The sequence below is a fragment of the Lytechinus pictus genome, chromosome 18 (genome assembly GCF_037042905.1).
Source record: "Lytechinus pictus isolate F3 Inbred chromosome 18, Lp3.0, whole genome shotgun sequence".
NCBI lineage: Eukaryota > Metazoa > Echinodermata > Echinoidea > Temnopleuroida > Toxopneustidae > Lytechinus > Lytechinus pictus.
In genome coordinates, this window is record NC_087262.1 from 18,318,306 (window position 1) to 18,342,996 (window position 24,691).

The window sequence follows — 24,691 nt, forward strand, 5'->3', positions numbered from 1 at the left end:
TGATTCTACAATGTTAAATGGACAATGATACATGTTCCAGCCCCCCCCCCCCAGAAAAAAATGGACATCAACAAGACAAACTATAACACCTGGGGTACCCCCCCCCCCCAAGATTTCTGTGTCTGCCACTGACATGTACTTAATGTGTTTTCTAAACAAACTAATCAAATATGAATAGGAATCAAATGGGGACATATTAGTTTCTATTCAAATTCTCAGAATTGAAGAGAATCTGAAGGAAAAAGATGAATAGAATCTATTCTAAATAAGAATAGAAACAAATATGTCCCCATTTGATTCCAATTTAGATTGGTTTGCTTTTAGAGTGTTATAATACAGAAATAATAGGATAGACCCTTAGCTGAATTCTTGATGTTTTTTCTTCTTTTTATTCATTATCGGAGGCATGTTGTATTTAACATATACACAGAAAATACCTAACAATTTTGAACTAAAAGTGGTTAGAGAAGAAAAAACGACATATATGTACAAAACAGCTATTTCATAGTGGTTGAATACAATCCAATATAATCACATAGCTAAAGAGATAATGACCACTTGCGCCTGCCCCCAAGCAATTACTACTTATCCACATGGGTTTGAAGATAAATCATGTTTATCTGGTATTGTTTTATATACATTATACATTTACCTCTGTAACCTTTGTTTGAAATTCCTCTCCAAATGAATACTTGTTAGCACATTGAATACAAGAAGCAAATAGTACAAGATATTATGATAAAAGAACTACAAATAGGTAATGTTTCATGTGTATTAACCTCTGTGTCCTTTGACCTACATAACCCTAAACAAAATTAATTCATCTTCCCATGATGAGGCATGCTGGTGTCAAGTTTAAAGTGCATCTTTTAAGATTAATGATTGATATAAATTATCGCATTGATGAAATAGCAAGAAAGTCACATGGACAACAAGAAAAAAAATAATGCTTCTGGCACTATATTTGCTTGAAAAAATAACAATACAACTGCATTTTACCTCAAATGAAATAACATAACACAAAACTGGCTTTTGAATGGGCACAGGATAAGATGGTTAAAATGTGTTCATCACTTGTAGATCATATAGGCAAATGAATTTGAATTTGAATATTCGGTTTTAAAACACTTAAACTTATGTCAGTCATAACAGGGAAGAAACACAAGATGAAAAGAAGATTGCAGTGTGCTATGCTACTGGTCAGATGCATTGCTATGTCAGTGCATACATTAACCTCTGCTATGCATACCTAAAGCCCCCAGCTATGGTTGACAATAACATAAACCCAGTCTTACTGTATCCATGGATTGGGAAAGAGACTGATACAAAGAAGAAAAAAAAATCATTCTAATTAATTGACAATCTTCTGGCCCTGATAATCTTATCTGCCATAGGCCTACCTTAAATTTACTACTTTTTCATCACTCTGTATAGTAAAATATGAAACAAATGACTTGGTGAAATAAAAGCATATTATTAAAAAAAAAAAAGATTATTCATTACAAAAAGGCCAACCATCTACTTTAAAATGGATTATAAAAAAATAACAGATTTGCATTTTCTCAATAGTCTATTATGAATGATTAACATAAATTAATAATTAAAAAGGAAAAACAAAGAGAAATGTCCAAGAGAGAAAACTCTATTCTTGATAACTGTTTTACATTACAAAACAGAGGCTACATAACATTTTCAATCATGAGGGCGGGGGTTGGGGGGGGGGGGGGTCATTGACTAACCGAATGAATGAGTTCATTTGAGGCTCTGTTTACACCTGTGGAATATCATTAACAGTGGTTGAAGAAATGCATAAAAAAAGTTACCTAACATACTGAACAAGAGCATCACGCACTACAGATGCTGATGGTGCAGGCCTTTGATTTGGCAAAGGACAAGGTGGCTGAAACTCTCGTAATTCATGAGCAACATCAAGCCACTCGTCATCTGGCTCATCGGACTGCATCTGACAAAGGTTATGCAAGGTACAACACGCTCCAACAATATTAGTTACGTTCTCAAGAGCGCTGTCATTGCGCTTCAATAAGCATCTCCATCGCCCCTTCAGTCTACCAAAACTACCTTCGATGACCATTCTCGCCCTGCTGAGCCTGTAGTTAAAGTTAGTCTGATCTTCAGTCAGACGACCATTATCGGCAAAACCTTTCATTAGCCATGGCAGCAGTGGGTAGGCAGGGTCCCCAAGTATCATCAGCGGAACATCTTGGCCATTGATGTTTCTTGTCATCTGGTCAAAAACAATGTATTGAAAATGATAATAATGAAATATAATCATTTAATAATATTAATAACATCAATACTAAGTAGAGGTCTATTTTAATATCATGAAGATGTTTAGAAAAATATATATTAAAATTAATTCATTAAAATACACATTGATCATGCTGATGAACATGCAGGCCCGTAGCCAGGGGGGGGGGGGGCACGTGCCCCCCCCCCCCCAAGATCACACACCCATCCTTATAGACCCCTCCCCAGGACGTTGATCAATTACATGTATGTGCCCCCCAAACATCAAACACTGGCTATGGCCCTGCTGATGAAATATCAAAATCACACAAACCTCAGTGTTTTTAGATGAATAGGTGGAGCAAACTAATGGTAGCCTATTATTACTTATGAAATTTTAAAAGAAGATCTACCCTTATTCTAGGCTTGATTTCTCTAGGTTTATTTATTGTTTTAAATCCTTTGTTTATATTATCCCTTTAAAAAAATGAAATGTGCATGTTACTATTGACTTGTAGATCTATGAGATTTTAAATGATTGTAGTCTATCATAATCTTTTGTGGCTTAAATCTTTAATAATAAAATGAAATTTAATTCAAGTTTTATAAATTAGATTTAAAAGTAAACGTACATTTGGAAGCAGTTCTCCATTTTCCGCTCTTCGGTGAAAAGAAGAGTTTGCCAGCACCCGGGCATCGTGGCAGCGTCCTGGCCATCCTACCATGATATCTGTGAACATGTACTTATGGTCACAAACTGCCTGGAGAATGACAGAGTACCATCCCTTTCGATTATGATAATCAGCATGGTAATTAACAGGTCCAATTATAGGGATATGGGTTCCATCAATGGCACCTGCAACTTGGGGAAACCCCATGTCCTCGAACCCCTGAACAGTTGCCCGTAATCTATCTCCAGAAGGAAAGGTAATATATCTTCTCATTAGTTCTTGTACAATTACAAGGCAGGTGTCGTTGACGATGACATTGGCGGTACATCTCGCTACCCCAAAAAGATGCCCGATTGTTCGATACTCGCAGTTTGTGGATAAACGCCACAGAGTTATGGCAACTCTCTTTCTGACACAAACTGCTTTACGCCATCGTGTGTTTTGGCGACGAATAGCCGGTGCTAGCTCACCACACAGAAAATCAAATGTCGACTTGTTCACACGGAAATTTTCACGAAAATCTCTTGCCGTGAATCTCCCTTCCACTATCCTCTCCCAGAAATGTCCAGATCGCTCCTTCATCCACACACTCCTTTCCACGGTGCAGGCAAACGTTATAGCACATAACAAAAAATAGTACCGTACTCGCCGACGACGTGCTTCAAACTCCCGGAATCGCCTTTTTTGAGCACGTCGAAATTCCCTCCTTCGATCAGAAATAATAGTTACGATATTCTTAACCTTCATAATGCAATTATATAAACAAAATATGGAGGTAAGATATGTGTACGGATCGGTCGCGATGTCGATGAGATCCAATGCAATTAAAAAGACCTGCAAACCGCGCGAAAATATTAAGCGTTTGTTTACATGAAGTGCGCCCCAACGTCAGCTCGTGAAAAGGCGACGTGAGGCCGGCCTATGTGTAGACGCAAAATTGCGGGCCCGAGACTATGTGTAACAGGGGTTTGATGATTTTGAGGCGGCTTCAAATTGCAGGCGTGAGGCCGCCTCCGGGGCCGGCTTTGAAAGCCGACGCATGTGTAACAGGGGTCTTAGTCACAATATAGCATAATTTTCAAAAAGAAAAATTATGACAAAATTGCAAATATTGTGATGAATTGGGAAATAAATCTTTTTAAAATAATAGCACAGGTGAATTATGCATCATACATACTTAGACCATGAAGACTGGAGCATTCAATTGCACAGAAAATTAAATTATGAATAATTCATTTCATGACTAAAAAATCACTTGTGGACGTTGAGATGGGTACCCCCGGGATATCCAATTTTGATAGTTTACGAAAGTAAACCATAACGGTTTTCTTTGTAAAATGATGATAACTATACGGTCTTTTACGATTCCAAACGTCATCAAAATATAGTTTAACGAAACATTTTCAATCACTTATACCGAAACATACGATATTTGACAAATTATATGCATAAATTAGAGATAGAATTTATCCCACTGTATAGGGGTCTGAAAACAACAAATACGAGTTCAGTTATGGATGGCCTGACGTGGTAGAATCTTTATCGATTAAATCATTTTATTATTTCAAAATGAATCGTTTTGTGGCGTTTTACCGACAGTTTTTATAGTTTCTTTGTATTACAATTATCATTGAATGCATTAACCCACTTGTTTTGTGATGTAATTTCAACCTCTATGATTGATTACGTAAGATTGTAATTTTAAAATTTCTAGGCACTTTTGCATGTCATAGTCTACCCACGTGATACCACTACGTCATTAAGAAAGAAGTTATGACAGGTTCGGAGGTGTCATAAATATTTAGTGAGGTTGTTGTACCCGATCTTGGTAAAGAGGGCTTCGTGAAACGGATAGCGGACAAGTAGCTCACTATCTCTGATTTAGTCAAGAAGTTAGACTTATGACGGTGTTGAGAAACGGGCCCCAGAATTCTCTATTCTCTACAATCGTAATCTGTTGTACCGTGTCCGTAATAAGAAAAGGAAAAAAAAAGTGGTGAGAATGCGGATCCCATAGAGATATATAGGCCTACTAATAACCAGCAGGGCCGTAGCTAGGGAGGGGGGGGGGGGTGACACCCCCAACATTCATGACAGTCGACAAAGTCATGTACCAGTTGGCAAAATGGAGGATAGAGGATAACTTTGGTCCAATTTGAGAGAAATATGTATTAAGTTCATACTCATTCCATAGCAAATGAATTTAATACATATTTCTCTCAAACTGGACCACAGTTAGCTAGAAATATTATGCCTGTAGGAAATTCGTTTACAGACTTTTTGGATAAACAAAATGATAGTTTAATATTTCTTACTCCATTTCATAGACAAGAATTACTTGAGATTGTATTTAATTTGAAAGCAGAAAAGACTCCTGGTTATGATGGCATGCATTACTAATAGAGTTGTGAAAAATATCATGCATTCTCTTGCTGATCCTTTGCTTCATATATTTAATTTATCATTGCAGCTTGGTCAGGTCCCAATAAGATGAAAATAGCTAAAGTTATACCCATTTTTAAGAAGGGATATCAATTAATTACTAGTAATTACCGCCCAATATCTTTGTCAATTTCGTTCTCAAAAATTCTTGAAAGAATAATTTATACAGTTGCTTTCCTTAAGAAATATAGTATTATATGTGATAATCAATTCAGTTTTAGAGAAAAACATAATACAACTCATGCTATATTTACATTAACAAATAAAATATCTACTTCTTTTGACAATTCTGATCATACCGTAGGGTTGTCTCGATTTCTCAAAAGCGTTTGATACAATATATCATGAAATACTATTATGTAAGCTATCAAATTACGGTATCAGAGGGACAGCTTTACAATGGTTTAGGAGTAATCTTACTGATAGAATTCAGTTTGTTACAGTAAATGAATCAGAATCTCGCAAGGCCAGTTGCCTGTGGAATTCCACAAGGCCCTTTTCTATTTGTACTTTAGTATGTTAATGATATGAAAAATTCATATCATGTTAATTCTATTCTCTTTGCTGATGATTCCAATATTTTCTACACACATCATGATCCACATGTACCTATGAGCACTATGAATGCAGAATTTAAAAAGGTTATAAATTGGATCAAAGCCAGCAAACTGTCATTGAATCTGCAAAAAAAAAACTAATTATATGCTTTTTAGTCATTCATTGAAATATCTGCCGCATCAAATACTTTTCGATAACACTGAAATCAAAGAAGTCCAAACAATTTTGTTAGGTCTTAAATTACTATTGATTACAAACTTACATGGTGATGCCGAAAAAATGTCTCTGCCGGGAATCGAACCCGGGCCCCAGCTTTGAACGCCGGTGCCTTAACCACTAGACCACTGGTTAAGGCACCGGCGTTCAAAGCTGGGGCCCGGGTTCGATTCCCGGCAGAGACATTTTTTCGGCATCACCAATTTTTCCAAAGGGTAGATAGCTCTGGGGAACCTTGATTTAAGCTACGCCTACCATTGTTCTCTTCATCCATTTCTTTACAATATTTAGATAAAAAGAGTTGCCAATAAAGCTGTTGTACATGTATAACTTTACACACATATATATATATGACTCATGAGACACAGACACGTATCTCACTACACAGATAGTACGAGTGCCGAGAGTGAGCTCAAATTTTTTTATATTCTGAGCTGAAAACTTGTTATTCTAAGCATTTTTGGTACCAATGATTAAGATTTGTATCTAAAAGAAGAATAGATGCGAGCGCGAAGCGCGAGCTGAAAATTTTGATATTTCGATCTGAAAAAATGACAGTTTACTGGACGTTTTTGATAAAGAACAAGCTATATATCCAAGAAAAGATGATTGCAAATTGAAGCAGTTCTTTTGAGGCTTAGAACTGAAAACGGGACATTTACATTCACCAATTTAATCATGAAAAGTATGGGTTTTTGTTACAGAAATGATGCGAGCGCGAAGCGCCTGCTGAAAATTTTTATATTCCAATCTGAAAAGCGGACATTTTGAGCACGATTTTAAATAAAGAACGAGTTGTGTATCTCAATCTCGCTTGCTGAACATTACAATCTTGTTTTTTTTTATGCATATGCGGAATTATTGGGGGGGGGGCAATATTTTCATTGGTGGGGCGATCGTCCCCCCTGCCCCCCAGGATCGACGCCTCTGTTTAGAAGATACCCTTTCCAAATGTTAGATAGCTCTGCATGGGGAACCTTGATTTAAGCTACGCCTACCATTGTTTTCTTCATCCATTTCTTTACAATATATTTAAATAAAAGAGTTGCCAAAGCTGTTGTACATGTATAACTTTACACATTTATATATATATATATAATATATATATATTAATGAGGCAAAGTGGTAATGCATTGTACTTTGTTCCAACAGTTTATTTTGAATTCCAAATTTTCGACGTTAAACATACGTCTTCCTCAGGGATACAATAAAGCTTTATTGTATCCCTGAGGAAGGCGTATGTTTAACGTCGAAAATTTGGAATTCAAAATAAACTGTTGGAACAAAGTACAATGCATTACCACTTTGCCTCATTAATATCTTCTATGTCCAACACGCGGAACGTAATATCGTCATATATATATATATATATATATATATATATATATATATATGAACAAAATAGTCAATAAATTGAGCCAAGAGCCACAAACTTTTTAAAAACTTAATGATCGCCTAGGACTAACAATTTTTTTGTAATGATTCTTTGCTGGACTAAAATTAAAGTGTGTATTTGAAGAGTTTAGTTGCAAAAGGGGTTAGGTCCACTGTGGACCATTCCGAAAAAAACCATGTTTTTTATTCTCACTTATTGCAATATTCTTATGAGAAACACAATTGTCATGATGTACCACCCTATCATGTAAACATAAAATTGGGTATAAAAGAAATTTACCTGTCTTCAATTTTTTTCTATATATTTTCTAAAATAAATTATTATGGTGGACCTAACCCCTTTTGCAAGCAAACTGAAATGAATCCAATCTATTCTTATTAAAAAGTGATTGTTCTTTGACACTTTCATTCACGTTTTCATTTGAATTTCAAATTTTTATTGGTATCACCTTATAGAGCTACTAAAAATGTATACATTGAGACATAAAAATCAAATTTGATGAAAAATGGACCTAACCCCTTTTGCAAGTGAGCTCTTCATTTTTTTTAAATTTACATTTTAAGGTACTTTTTCTCAGGACCGTTGTGATAAGCTAAGACCTTTAAGAAAATTAAGTTATTGGTGAAGGTTTGAGGAAAATCCATAAAGATTATTAATTATTAGGTTTCTATTATTTGTGACGTAATAGAGCAGCTGCCCCATGTTTTAGATAATATAAGATGCATAATGGGTCATGATGACCCATTTTTCACGGGAGCCGATGTGAAATAAATTCTCTATATATGTTCAATTAAAACTTTTTTTTGCGGAGGGGGGGGGGCAATGACATTTTATTGATTTTTGTTTTACTATATAGGAAAAATGTTATCAAAATCTGATAACTAAAATAAGTTTCAGCACTGACAATCTTAAATCAGTAAAGTTAGTCTATCCCTAGACCAAAAGCTTCGGTCTCTGTTAAAGTGTTTGTTCCGCTGATCTCCGTTGGCTCCAATCAGCTGCCAGCTGTCTAGTCTATCCCATATTTCAATTTTTTAAGGAAAAATAGCCTAATCGTAATTTAAGTGGGTATATAATTCAGGACGCAGATGAATAATACAAAATTTTAAATGTAATAAATTCGTTATTCTTCATCCGATTTTTGTTACATTTTTAGTGATTTTCTGGCCTGGTTTTATACTCAATCCATTCAAATCATGAGTACCCGGTAATTATTTTCATCCTATTTTTTTTTTTGCATAGTAGAGCTCCCGACGTAGAGGGCGTTATTAAAGTTGTGAATTGCATCTGTAATCATTATCAGCGTTGTCGCGTTTCCACTAACCTCTAAAATTTCTAGTTTATTAAGCGCGAAAGCGAGACGAGAATTAGTTGTCATCATGTCAAGTTGTGCAAAATGCAGTAAGCCAGTTTATTTTGGTAAGTATTTGGTATCATGATAATAATATTTTCTTTCTTAATATTTTAAATCAACGAAGCTAAGAAAGCTTGTGATGTTAATTGTTATTCTTGTGTATAAAAATATTGTCTGGTCCCACGAATTTAAATTGGCGTTCTCTTTTTTTGCTTTTAAACAGTCGGTATGATTTGAAATTAATAATAAGGGTTTATTTAAGGACAAGGTATGGTACTGGTAGTGGATCGTATTACTGAATACTTTTCATAAATTCAATCATATCAAACTCAATATTTTTTATAATTCCCAATTTTCCACCATTAATAATTAAAATGGTATCGTATAGGGCCTAGGTTTATTAATAATACCAAACAGACTGGGAAAATTTGCAAAATGACTGATCAGCTATTTTGACCTTACTTTGATGTTTTTAGAAAATGAACACTTTAAAAATTATGTGTTAACTCCCTTTTTTATCATTTGTCTTTTCAATTTCCCTTTGGGAGGATGTTGCAAAATTTTAAGCGTATTTTCTAAAGCATAAATGCACACGTACGGTAATAATACTTAGTTTTAATACAATGCCTGCGCATCTATTATTTTGTGTTTTTGATGTAAACTTCTAGTTTCTTATTTGAAAAATATTCTTCATTAAATGTTGTTTCTAATATTGTTAAGGGAAGTTCTGATGGTCCCTAAAATCTCATCCGAGGCGCACCCCGGACTCTGGCGATGGTCCCAGACCGGTAAAAATTGCAGTCGGACCAGTAAACTTTTCAAAAATGGCCAGATGTACTGGTCTGACATGACCAGTAAAAAATATATATAACTGAAATAAATGATTTTTTCTTCTCTTTTGTAAATTATAGTAATGGCTCTGGCGTCTCAAAAAATGGCTCTCATGAATAATGATGTTTGTGTGTGTAATGTTTGCTTGGACCAGTAGTAAAAAAAGGTTGAATTTGTGTCAATTCCATTGTATTTCAATTTACTTATTTATTAATTTCATTTCCAAGCAAGATGATACAATCATGACAAATGCAATAGAAACATTACAAGTGTAGTGTGAATTGGGCCCCAGCCAATGCCAGGTAATCACTTAAATTTTTAAAGTATCGAAAATTCTGTTAAGAGATTCTCCACATTGGCTGGTGCCTACATGTATAGAATAAAGTAAATTTGACAAATGTAATTGTAAACATGTAATTATTCATAAAAAAAAACCTTCAATGTATGATTTATTACATAATTTATCAACTTAGAAAAAAAGAGTGGTAAGTGAATTAGTTGAATTTTGATAACTTGAAATGACATCTAAATGTATCATGTACCGGTAACTTGTTTAACATAAAAATTCATTTTATAACAACTAATAGGATAAAAGCTTGTTAGAATTTTCTTCTTCTGCAAGAAATTTGAAATGGTCATTAAATTTATGTCAAGCTAGCAAGGTTGAAGTTTATACGCATTGCAATTTTGCATGCATTATTTTGCAAAAGACACTAAACATTGATCACAAGCAAAATTATTTTGTTATGAAATGTCCACTTTGCCTCTTCATACTGTACCTGGCTCTAAATTGGTTCTTGCTAGAACCTTGGTTTTTGTCTCGCCTGCATAGCAGAAAGCAGAGCGGGTGGCAGTGGCGGGGGCATCAGCATTGAAATCTTAACCTAAGTAACTTACAAAGTATGTGGACCTAGTTTATGAAACTTGGACATAAGATTAATCAAGTATTACTAAACATCCTGTTTGAGTTTCAGGTCACATGATCAAGTTTAAAGGTCATTTAGGGTCAATATACTTAGACCATGTTTGGGGGCGGGATCAACATCGAAGTCTTAACCTAAGGTTAAGTTTTTGAAATATTATTGTAACTTAGAAAGTATATGGACCTAGTTCATAAAACCTAAACATAAGGGTAATGACGTACGACCAAACATCCTGCCCGAGTTTTAGGTCACATGACCAAGGTCAAAGGTCATTTAGGGTCAATGAACTTTGGCCATGTCGGGGGTATTTGTTGAATTACCATTATAACTGAAAGTTTATGGATCAAGTTCATAAAACTTGGACATAGAGTAATCAAGTATCACTTAACATCCATGCAAGTTTCAGGTCACATGACCAAGATCAAAGGTCAATGAAATTTTGCCATTTTAGGGGTAATTCTTGAATTGCCATCACAAATTTGAATATTTATGTAGGCCTACAGTATGTACATGTAGTTCATGAAATGTGGACATAGGGGTAATCAAGTATAACTGATCTTCTTGCACAAGTCGTAGGTCACATGTTCAAGGTCAAATGTCATTTAGGGTCAATGAACGTAGTATAATATTATATGAATGGCGTTTTTTGTGAATAATTGTTTTATACTAGTCGTTTTCAAAGTCAGCACTGCTGCTATATTGAATTGCAGGTGAGACTGCCAGAGACTCAGTGGCTCTTTTTTTCCCTTTTTTTTTGTGTGCGTGTTATTGGAGGTAAAGAGTCGAGACAATTTATATTGAAATGAATGTCTGATTATTTGACTTGTATTTCAGCTGAGAAACTAGTGGCTCTTAACAAAGACTGGCACAGAACATGCTTCAAATGCTCATATGATCAGTGTAACAAAAGATTAAATGCTGGAGAGCAACTTGAGGTAGGTTTATATTCTCTTTCTTTCTCTTCAGATTTTTAGAAAAATCTGAAATGATGTACACGTAGTATTTCCTACTTGAAAATACATGTAGATTTGTACATTTTGTAACATTTTCTTCACCAATGCTGGTTCACTTCTGTCAACTGAATGATTGACACCCCAGATAAACAAAAGATTTCTGGTGCCAGACAAAGTGTAATGCGATTGACCAGAGTTTTTATATCAGCAAAAGAAACTCGAAGTGGCTTCCCAAATTCAAATGCCTTATTTGAGACTTCTATATATATATGTATTAAGTAATGATTTGCAGGTATTGAAATTGGTAAAAGTGTTTTGATTTAAAAGAACTATTAACAAGTAATCAGTCACTTTTTTCCATGTCCTTTTTGTGTAATGCGACTGACCAACATTTGGGACATCATAGCGTCCGCAATATACAGCATACAACCTTTCTGTATATATTGTTATAATTTATAAAGCCTTGTTTGTCAAGTATAAACTTGACAGAAAGACTCACCCCTGTAAAACAGACAGCACCAAGTATTAGAAAAAAAACATGTAAAAGTGTTAAGTGTATTGTGACTGACCGTGGATTTTGTGGAATCGCCCCAAACATAAAACCTATCCACCAAAACTAAATAATACTAATTCTTTTTCCTTTATGTAACTCTCTATGCCCTCTGAGATACTTTTAAGGCCAGAGAAATTGTTGCAGCTGAAAAAATGTGTCACCGTATTTATGAAACAGGCTCCGGGACTGTGCATTGAACTGCAATCTTTAACTAACTTAGCCTAGTTTGAGTTTTGCTAAACTGCCAATAGTACAGTGTACATGTCGCAATTCCTATTTATTACTGAACTATTTGAACCTGTGTTCCCTAAAACAGTTATGATGTGTGGGATACAAAACAAATATGTTTGTATGAGAAGTCATTTTGATTTAATAGGTACATGATGAAAAAAATAATGAAGGCAATTATGAACCTTTTTTCTCAACACACAAAGAAAACTCGAATTATCTTGAAATTTTCAACTACTAACTGTAGCCTTCTTCAGCGATGTGTCCCGATCTTGAACTTAGTGATGTAGTGAAAGAAAAAATTAGATTAATCTGTTCTTTTTATATTCAAGCAATTCTCAAGTATGGAATTGATTGAAAATTTCAGGATATAGCCTACATGTAATGTAATGTTTCTAGCTTTCTCATATCTGATCACGAAATTCGAATGATACATTGTAAAAAAAAACACACCCTTATTTATGAAAAATAAAAAAACTATCAAGAGAGTGTGCTATATATATAAAAGATATTTCTGAAAATGATTTTTCACATTTTCACAATAGAAAAGCAGAGCAAGGTTGGAATGATAGATAATGCAAATCATATTGATACATGCATGTTATTGACCCCTTGGTCAAAGCTTCAGGTTGCACGGGCATAATCACAACTGGCAGGCCAAAGATATTCATTTGAGCCAACCCATAGCTCAATTTTTAAATTTGATATTGCTGATTGACAAAAATAAATGAATCAGACTGGCTTTTGCACATACATGTACATGTAAAACTTTTTCATTGCTTTCTTTAATCATCGTTCATTTGAATACAATATCACAACTGGACTGTCTGGACATTTCTCTTTTAGATGGTGAATTTGGTATTTATTCCCAGACCTTGTTTGGAGACAGTAGTGATTTTACCTTCCCATTGACATGAGCACCTTTACTTAGAAAATATGTCAAGAAAACTACACATGTTGGACTAAATTCATGCCATGATTTTAATAAACCTGCAATATTATGAATGATCATATACATGTAATATACACAGTATACACACATATCATGATGCAGTGTTGAAATTGATAATTGCCTTGGCCCTTGGGTATTATGTAATACATGCATATCCATGATGATTTACATTTATTGATTTTGTAATGTGTGTGTGAATCCTGCTCTGTCAATGAGGAGATACATGTATGTAGTTAGGGACCCACAATTAGATACCCGGGGGGGGGGGGGGGGGGGGTGCTGGAAGTTTGGTTGTTTTTTTTCCTTTCTTCTTTGAGTGAAGTTTTTTTTTTCTTCCCCTTTCAGATGATTTGTCAGTGGACCAATTTTTTTAATTTTGTTTTAATGCTCTGATGGTGAGTCAATTTTTTTTTTCGAAAAAACTTCCAGCCCCCCCCCCCCCGATATCTAATGGTGCATCCCTTGAGCAATCAATGATTTCAGTTCATTTAAATAATTTGAATTGTATTATTGATAGGTAGATAAATGAGCAAGAGAGAGAGAAAGGGGGGTGTGGAGACAAAGTGATATATGACACCGTTCTCATTACATGTATGCTTTCTGAAACTAGTTTACTGGAAACCGGTTCAGGAAACCAGTTTGGAAGATCGCTTTGCTAGCGTTCCCATTTGATCATCCGTACGTGATTTTCAAAATCACTTCAGGTAAAGCGATCTTGTTGCTATGGGAATGCTCTCAGTGTGGTGACACGTTTCGCACGAAATTCAAAACCGCAGCGTAGGCATTCTACACACAGTGTGTGAAGATCATTATAATTATGCAAATTTGGCTCTAACTCCGTGAATATTTGTAAATTTTCACCCAATTTTTGATATGTTGTAGCTTAGGTCTTACTCTTTCTGATTTATTGCCTTTATTTTTCATTTTAATAAATGGATCATCCTCAAGAATTGCAAATAATAAAGGCATGTAATTTTTACTCATTTTGCATGTAATCTCTATGGGACATGACTTGTCAAATCTAGATTTTACATTCCTCTATTTCGTGAGCCATATCTCCATTTCTTCTTGTCAGAATGTCAGTTATCCCTGAGCTTTTAGTATGTTGTAGCTGAGATTCTAAGCTTTCGGTAGTGTTGCCTTCATTTTCCGATCAGATGCCGGGATCATGCCCGTATTTCACTTCCAAAATTGGATTTGAGATACTCGTATTTTGCATGCGTGTAAAGTCTATGCACTAGCGTACCTACGGGGGGGGGGGGGCACTCTGCCCCCCCTGACGAGCCACAACCCATACAAAATACATATCACTGCCCCCCCTGACGAGCTTGAAAGACCACTATTAACCCCCCTGACGAGCTTGAAGACCATTTTTTTTCTGGTACAATAACCTTTATTTTTGATTGAAGACCTTTTTTTTTTTTTTTTTTTTTTTTTTTGCTTGTCAATTTTTTTTCTGGTACAATAACCTTCATTTTTGATTGAAGACACGTTTCGCACGAAATTCAAAACCGCAGCGTAGGCATTCTACACACAGTGTGTGAAGATCACTTCCCGAAGAACGGATGTGTCCTAATAACAAAACATAAAACCAGTTTAACGAGGCAAAGCGATCTTCAAAACTACATCGCGAGGTGATTTTATGAACCGGTTTGGAAGATCGCTTCGACCGTTCTCATTACACGTAATCGTTAAACTACATGTAGTGAGGTGATTTTATGAACCGGTTTGGAAGATCGCTTCCAAGATCGCTTCGACCGTTCTCATTACACGTAATCGTTAAACTACATGTAGTTTCAACTAAACTAGTTTCCAACTAGTTTTAGGAAGGTAGTGAGAATGGTGTCTAAGACTTTTTTAAATTACTCAAATAAAGCCTATTTTGAAAATCAAAATACTGTATAAAATATTAATACCATTACCATCAAGACATAAATGACTGGTCACATGGACTGAGGCAGCGAGTTATTTGATTAGGATCATTGTCATCGTTTTTAAACAAACAATATCAAATGAACAGGTAGAAGAGATACAATCAATATATTTGCATCATGTATTATTGGATATTTTCACATTATCTGCATGGATGTCACTTCAAAATTACAGATTATGACCATGAAATTGAGTCCTAAATCCTGATTAAAGTAAATTTCAGTAATTCAGATTAAATTTTGTTTGAAATGCAGGTTAACTCAATGAATTCAATTCATATCACGATTGATGATTCAGATTAAATTCCAGAACTGACATAAATTGAATTACTGGTATCAAAAATTTGATTCATCTGGTAAATCAGAATAAATACAGGTTAAATTCAATTCAGATTGAATTTTTTGTTTGTAAGAATCTATCTCAGTACATGTACTTTTGATTCAATTAGTAAAATAATTTAGTTACAAGATATAGTACTTGTACATGTATGACAGTATATTAAGTCATTAAGATGGTATCAGATTACAGCGTAAATGTAATTCCTCATTAATATTTAATCCAATTTGTAATCATACAATATAAATTAATTTTGATTGGTGATTCATATGCATTGTACGCAATATAATACAGTAATTAAACTCATATTGGAACATTAAAAGTTAAACTGAATATCAAACCAAGTGATTAAAATAACTTATAATTCATATTTTGTACACCATGTGCTGGGCATGATATAGGTATCCTACCCAAGTTAAGTACTGTATTATATGATCACCATAGCAATGGAACTTCTGAAAGCCTTGTTACAAAGAATATGACTGTCACCAAGGGTCTTGAGAGGTCAATATAAACAAAGCTAGATAAAGAAGTGTTGTTGAGATGACAGCGGAGGCGGGGCGGGAGTTGACAGTAATTTGAGGCATTGTCAATTAGAGAAGGTGTGAGGGATATGAAAATGAAGAGTTTATATTTTAAGGACCAGATCGAGAATCAGAAAAAATGGCAATTATAATCTAGATTATTCAACAGTACACATTTGAATGTAAATTCAGACAGTTTTATAAAAATATAAAATGTTGAAAGAGTGCCCTCCATCATATACATACATGTACTGTACAAGCAGCTCCTCAATCATGTGCTGTATTGTATGAATTAAATTCTCTATATTAGTTCAAATAGCATCATGTATGCTTTTGGAACAAAGTGCCCATGAAATTTGCTATTGAACCATGATAGTGCACTATTCCATTATTGATGTTACAGATCATGCCATCTGTTGGACGCGCCTATCAGCTAGGTGGCTGTAATGGTGAAGGGACGGGTTACGCTGTGCGCGGTGGCTTCAGGAAAGTAGGACACTCAACGGAAGTAACGCAAGTGGGCTCGGCAAGCGCAGCGTTTTATCTATATTTTTGGTGCAGATTATTAGGGATGACTAGATTGCCAGTATCAATTTATCTAATTTATTAAAGGTACTGTTGGATTTTCAACAAATATACCAGGCCTTTATTTCGAAAGTATAGAGGGAACTTTTCATCCTTGGTTGTCCTGGCACTATTATCGCCCCTTGCGAAAAATAGTAATTGCCACTTGCCAGTCCTACCTCGGACAAATAATTCCCGCTGTACTTCCTCAAAGCCTAGTATATTTGTATAAAATCCATAAAATTACATTTTCCCAGAACATTAAGAAGAGCTGGTCTACCGTCTACATGTAGATGCATTCATTATATAATCAGACACATTTCATACATTATCAAAATATTATTTTCAGTCATCATGATCCATTGGTAAATTAACAAATTTATGCGAACAATATGAAACAGCCGCTTGCATGTGAAGTACCCAATTGAAAAGTTCCCTTTTCTGTTATTCTGTGAGAAAATTTTGAAACCTTGGTCAATGTGCATCTCTAGTTTTCAGATTCTTTTAATGTCAACTTGATGTCAGGGTGAACTACCCGTTTAATATATATGGTATTATTTTTTTGCTATTATAATAATTAATACGGTAGTTTTGTTAGTTTCTGTTGTTACTGTTGTCATCCATCATTATTGCTCTTTTTTAATTTTGATTGAAATTATCTTTTGATTACAGCACAACAAGGAGCCTTTCTGCAAATCATGCTATGGAAAACTATTTGGACCAAAGGGTAAGCTCACCACCTTGTAAAAAAAACTTGTACAGTTTGATAAGATTTAATCTTTGCAAGAACTTCAACTGGTTTCTCTTATTCACAGTTTATGATTGACTTGAATCGGTGACAGCTCATTCAATCTCAGATATATGAATATCAATCCTGGATTACATGTACTTCTTGTGGAGAGGTGGTGCTCTAGAAGACAATTTATTCAGTTTTGTTTCTCTGATACATGTACATTGTAATTGAAGTTTGAAGCATAGGGTTAGCGATTAAATGTGATTTCCTTCTCTACCCCTTTTGACTCTCTCTTTCCCGCCCCTCCCTTTCTTCCTCTACACCCCCTCCCCCCAGCCTGCCTGCCTCCCCTCTCTTCCTCCCTGCCCCCTCCTCTGCCTCCCTCACCCCCCTCATTCCCAATCTCTTTTTTGGTTTTCTTCCCAAAGCTTCCCTCCCCTCTCTGCTGCCCTCCCCCGTCTCCCTTATGTTATTGCATCATTACGTTCTTTGAGTGATATATGTGGTATACAGCAGTGCTCCACCAGAAAATGAACATATTTAAAGTGTTCAAGTTCTGCCATGTTTAGATATTTAATTGTGAAGTCAGGTGATAAAATATTACTTTTAATAAAGTTTGCTTCTCTTGGCTCACTGAACATTATAGTGTTGTTGTGTACAATAAACACTCAGCATGATTTTGTGAAGGGGATCACTTACCCTTGAGCACAACTATATTTATATTTCTTCACTACATCTTGACCAAATTCTAACAACTTAGCTCATACTTTCCATTAATAAAAAATAATATGATTATACCAATTCTTATAAAAGTAATGATCAATCAAACAATTTCTCTGTCTTTTCTCCCATTCCTATTTCCCCTGTAATTCCAGGTTACAGAAGCGGCGGTGCAAACCAACCAAACTCCTACAACTATTCCAAGTGAACAGGACAGGGACAGCCCCAGAAAAATGGTTTTTAGCCTCACGACATTCCTGATCATGTCTCCAACAAAAGACCCCTATATTCTCCCAACCAAATCCAATATACTGTACTATTTATAGCATATTTATCTGAAGTATTTTCGAAATTGTATATAATTATTTCCTTCATGAATTTGAATATTAAGTAATTAATGATCACATGATTCACTTTCCTTTTATAAATCACTTTATTATCTATGCACCTGCGTACACAACACTCATATAACATCATTATCTATGTTCTTACTATAAATATATATATATATATGACTGGTTATCCATCTTGGAAGCTTTTGTAACCCTAAAGCTGATTTTTTTTTAAACATAAAATGTAACTTGATGATTCATGATAAACCAAAACATCATCAGGATTTGGTGGACTACGCAAAATCAAGATAAATAAATTTGATTCATTTGCATGTGCCTCATATAATTTTGAAATACATATATGTTTATCATGAATTTAAGGCAAACTCCTAATAAAATTGAGCCATGCTGGTTTTTTATAAAAACCTGTGTTTCTGAAAGATTGTCAACACTGTGAGGGAGTTCTGGATTTTTTTCTTTACAAAATATTCATTCACAATTTTTCAAATCTGTATTGTGCCATTCCATATATATTTCTAAACATGCTGCATGACTTATTGCACTGAACTTTATGCCAACTTTATGGTTTATGTTGTAAAATTCCTCAACTATTGAACTATGAAAGAGAGGTGCTGCCTTGAAAAGTTAAGACATATGACAAATATCAGTACAGTGTATTACCTAAAAAGTAACGAAGGGTTATACTGTACAAGGCCTTTGTGGGGAGGTTTCATATGCTATTCCTTTCAATCAAATTCTTTCTATTTATACCAAAGAATTTTCTTTCAGAAACACTTTCATTTGTGTATCATTTATTGATGGCTTAAGTAATACTTTAATGCATTGATGAACTATTTGTAAATGATACTTTTGCTCTGTTTAATACTTAGTTCAATTGTAGTTCAATTGTCTTGTGAAGTGACGATATAATGTTTATGAGATTATTCATATTCAAGAAAATCTAGTAACGGTCTACATGTCACATTGCTGCTTCACAGTACATTTATATCATTAATTAATGTTGTTTCCTATTTAGCTCGTCAAGATGTAATGTATTCTGATTGCAGCTTCAATGAATTTATGAGGCATTCCAATCACAAAATTATTGTATTCATGACTTTGTCCAAACACCATCAAGCCTGTACCTACCTTAGGCCAAATCAAATTACCTTAATCTTTCATTTTTTACTGACAGGTCAACCTTGCAAAATTATTCATTGCTGCAACTTATTTCATTATAAGGGGTATATATCATTCACAGATGTATGAAAAAATGAAACAATTGTGATTTCATGTAATAACACAAGAAAAAGGAAAATGGGGATGTGACATCATCAGCCTAGCTAATGAATATTCATGACGATGTGCATATAACTGTTTTCACAAAAGATTTCTGAACTTTGAAATTCAATAACTTTGGTTTTTTTAATCTGATTTTGATGAAATTGTCAGCATCTTGCTCTGTGAATTTTGCTCTATTTATTTAGATATAAACATTTTCAACATGGAGTACCCCTTTTAAGTACAATTATTGAAATTACAAGTAAATGAAATGGGGGCTTTGAGGAGAAAATTCAGTGCAGTTAAATGTGTATGTAGATTGCTGCCTTTATTGAAAGTTTAAGTGATCAAGTTTGACAGTATGCCTCTCTTTATCGGTTATGATACTTGTTATTTATGCATGGGGGTTGGGGATCTGATGTGCTCCATACAAAGGTGCTGAATGATGTGAATATACTGTGCTCAAACTCATATATGCAAAGTGCAACAAAACAGTCAATATTTATCATCTAACATCTCTGTGCATTCCAAAAGACTTTGGATTGATTGGAGATATTTGGAGTAACTCGATAATTCATACCCATTATCATAATGGGTATTTGTGAGTAATAATGTTTCTGCTTTATATATCTAATAAGTTCAACCCATTATGACATATGACATTTGATTCCATGTGTTTGTCATTTAAACATTTTTTTTTCAACCTATACAGATACAACTGTTCTGTGTGGAATATATTTTAAAATGTTATGTAACATTGATCAATACTCAAATGGTATCAGTAATCTTTGAATGACATATTTCTATCATCACTTGTTATTTGTAAGAATGTGACAAAAACTGGAATTTTGCCGCATCGATTTGTACTGAATCAGATGTTTAAAGGGTATTCAAGAAATACTGTTATTCATACATTCCCTCTATTCATGATTTAAAAGTAAATGAATGTAAAGTATCAGGTTTCATAGGAAATGTGAATAATTCTATTTGTTTACTTTATGTTATGTATTAGAAGCTAGTTTTTTACTTTTAATCTAAGATTCAATTTACAGTACTCTCATGTAGCCCATTCCAAATAGCCAAATAGTAGTTGATTATAAGTACAGTATGTTTTAGGGGTAAAATTCTAAGGCCCGAATTCACATAGGTGTTTTTTAAAACCATCAGTTGAACCCTTGGTTTATGCAGATTTTCTGTATAAATTACGCTTATTTACCGTGTATATTAAAAGATGTCCAATGCTGATGCAGGCTTTTGTCACAGTGCGCCAAATTGATGCCTGTTGCCGTGGTTATCTACGATATTTTATTCATGAGTCTTCTGTTTTGAATTAATGAGTCCACTCATCAAACAGTGGACTCATGAATAAAATAGCATACTAACCATGACAACAGGTATCAATTTGGCGCACTGTGACAAAAATGCGCATCGCCATTGGACATTTCTTGATATACGCGGTAAATAAGCCTAATTTATACAGGAAATCTTCATAAACCATGGGTTCAACCGATGGTTTTAAAAACCACCTTTGTGAATTCGGGCCTATGTGTCTCAGGTTAAACTTTTTAATATATTTTTCATCAGTGAGTGTTATTTTGGTTTAGGCTGTGATTCCTGTAAATGATGATGTTAAAGATTTCTTAATTTTTACTTGTAAAAAAAATGTACCTCGTGATATATGCAAATTATGAACTGAAATCAATGAAGGAAAGTCAATTTGATGCATGGTAATCATTATAAATCTACAATGGTATTTATGGACTATGGCAGATAGTATGTGGTATTATACAAAAAGAGGTTTTTTGGGGGAAAGAGGGTGGGGAGGACTTCAACAATTCATCATTTTTTTCTCTCCTTTGTTATGTCCCTTACTGTGATTGGGGTAACAGTAAGATGTATCTATGTATTGTGTATTTGTCCTACAGTATTATACTCAAAAGGCCCAAATTTACAAAGGTGGTTTTAATTGTACCACGCTACAAACCCTTGACTCTGCAGATTGTATGTACATAATTACGCGTATTTCATCATAAACACTGAGAAAAGTCCAATTATAGATGCACGCTTTTGGTGAAGGGTGCAATGTTATGCTTGAATGAAGCGTGATAATACAAGAAATCTGCATATTCCACAGTTTCGTACCATAGTACAATTAAACCACCTTTTTTTTTAATTTGGGCCTTTGTGCATTCATTTTGTATACCCAATAATGTTATAATGTACATATTTGTTTGGTGTGGGCATGGTTATGTTTATATGTTCATGCATTGCAACAATTTACAGTGATCACCAATAAATACAATGAGGACTCAAAATTATAGGTGTATTTCCAAAATCAAATTTCATTGATATTTTTAGTAAAAGGAAAAACATTCAAATAAATGTAATTTCATAATGGCATTATGTTCTAAATTATATGTAAAAATTAAGATTGATGAAAATATATTTCTGACATGTTTTTCCATGTCATGTTAATGAAATAACGCAACTCAAGATTTTAGATATGCTTTTGAATGAAATTACAAAAGAAAATGATGTTGGAAAAAAACTTTATTATTTTTTTTAAATCATCATATATGACTATTAATTGGGTCCATTACTGTTCGGTATATTTTAATTTCCAAAATGTAATATTATGGTTTGATGGCTGAGTTTTAACATGCTCATGTTATTTTGTGCAAAGCTAGAATGTGTTTATAATGTGCCATTTCTATCCCTGTGCTATATACATAAAGCGGCTGAAGTATGTACAAAAGCAAAAACCTTGCATGTGCTAGCTTTTAACTTATATTCCATTTTAATTGTACATATTTCATCAAATGCTAAACTTCATCTCTATCTCTTTAAACTTTTCAGGAGAGACCGATTTTCATATTGTATTCAAGTAAAATAAGAACAAAATATGCAATTAAGTACAAAAGGAAGCTCAGTTCCGTTATCTAATATTGTTTATGTACACATCCTTTTTAAGTAGGATCATTACGTATAACTTGAAATGGTGATAAAACACCTCTTGTGCAAAACATAGAAATAACTTTTCTTGAACTTTGTACAAGATAAGCTTTTATCTTGACTAAGTATAAGATATGAACAAGCTAAACCACTTGGCACTGTAATAGATTTGAGTGCTTTCAGGCCCATCAATTTTCAACAAATAATGTTGAGGTTGAAATTATTTGCACTGTTTATCTGAGTCGATCATTCATGTATATACTGTCATCAAACTGTCGCTGACGTGTATTTCCTAATTGTTGTTATTGCAATCTCTGCTGTGTTCTTAGTTTTCCTCTGAAATGGTGTGTAAAACACTGTTTTGCTGAAGTGTGCAGTGTTGATGTTTCATCAGTTTTGTATGTAAATGTATATTGATCTTTTGACTGTGTACTCCCAACGTATATCAGGGTTCATTAATATGTGGTGTTATGAGTAAAATTCATTCTGGCTATTTTTGGGTACATCAATTGCAAAAAGGCAAAAAGGACAAGTTTTGTACCAACGTTGGTGCATCATCTACTCTATTGAACACAGGGGTGGATCCAGGATTTTCCAAAGGGGGGGCACATTTTTCCAAGGAAAAATTTGACCAGCAAAACAAAAATTAATTAATTAAAAAAAAAGGTTTTAACCAAATTTTTTAAATATTTTGTCCCCGAAAAAATTTGACAAGCAAAAAAAATTAGAAAAAAAACCCCAAAAAGGTCTTCACTTTCAAAAGGGGGAGGGGGGCACATTTCTGTTTTAATGGCGTTTTTATATTACAATTTTTAATTTGCTTCTCAAAAGGGGGGGGGGGGATGGGCCGGCTGTACCCCCCCCCCCCCTGGAACCACCAGTGAATGAACATACAAACGTTTGGTCAAAATATTTGACCATCTATTGGTAGGAACACCCCTTCTAAATGACTGCTCAAACTTATTTTGCGTAAAAAGTTATTTTGGAAAAGGGGGGTATTGTTTCTTGTTTATTTAAATTTGTATTCCGAAACTGCTCTTCTGGGCATTTTAAGTCTTTATAATTTTCTTCTATTGGAGTGGGCGACTGTATTCATGCGTGTGCTGTTTTAGCTCTGTATAAAGTATTGCGGGATATAATAGCAAATACCGCTCATGTACTTGTGTACACAAAAGTTACTCTTGTTTCTTGTTTGTAGATGTTAAAAAATGTTAAAATATACCTCCCGTTTGGAAGCAGTATTAGGTGTGATTTATAGACTAGACCCATCCATGTAATCTGGTGTGGTGTTCTTTGTTATAGGCATTGTATAAGTTCAGGAGTGCACCCTTTGCTTGGCGAGTTTTCTCATGTCACTTCATGCCCAAAGAATGAATTCTAATTTAATCAAAAGATATGGAAATAAGAATGTTATTTGGAAATTTGTATAATTTCTGTGGTTCGTGTTGATATAATATGTAATGTATTTTTATTTATATTTGTAATATTTAGTGAATTATTATTTGTTCAATTAAGTTCATTCTTATTACATTAAGAATCACTGTCAATTTTAACTGGCAGGATATTTTCTCAAATTACATAAATCCTGTATTACCCATCCATCAATTTTACTTGTGTTATTAACATTCCTGAAAAAGAAAAGGGGAAACAAATGTTTTCATCAACACATAACTGCCTTTGTACATTGTATTTGTCAATAATTGATTCATAATTATAACTTTTACTCAATATTATTCAATTTTATTCACTATTATTCAATATATTTTAATTGTCCAACTTATATTTTATATAGACTGTAAAGAGAATTGTATTTTAGGATTTTGCCTAAACCAAAGTATTTAGTCTACCTTGTTATCATGTATAATAGTACCCTACCTGTTTTTCTTTGTATAGAAAAGCAAGTTGAGTTATTTTATAGAAATTGTAGTTTCCATTTATTGTTAATAAATGATAAATGAAACATTATAAAACAAATAATTGCAACAGGCATTTG

At 34.1% G+C, this 24,691-nt stretch overlaps 1 protein-coding gene and 1 long non-coding RNA gene across 2 annotated transcripts; one reads left to right on the top strand and one right to left on the bottom strand.

The window, feature by feature from the left end:
• Positions 1-366: 366 nt before the first annotated feature.
• On the bottom strand, positions 367-3,754 carry LOC135157558 (uncharacterized). Its single transcript, XR_010296544.1, has 2 exons — positions 2,880-3,754; positions 367-2,245 (listed from the first exon to the last, which is right to left on the bottom strand). It is a non-coding gene; the product is annotated as an uncharacterized LOC135157558 (long non-coding RNA).
• A 5,046-nt stretch (positions 3,755-8,800) lies between these two features.
• LOC129281908 (cysteine-rich protein 2-like) lies at positions 8,801-20,449 on the top strand. Its single transcript, XM_064112996.1, has 4 exons — positions 8,801-8,949; positions 11,473-11,573; positions 17,353-17,407; positions 18,289-20,449. Exons 1-4 carry the CDS (start codon positions 8,910-8,912, stop codon positions 18,339-18,341), a joined length of 249 nt encoding a protein of 82 aa, XP_063969066.1. The 5' UTR covers positions 8,801-8,909; the 3' UTR covers positions 18,342-20,449.
• The last annotated feature ends 4,242 nt before the right edge of the window (positions 20,450-24,691 follow it).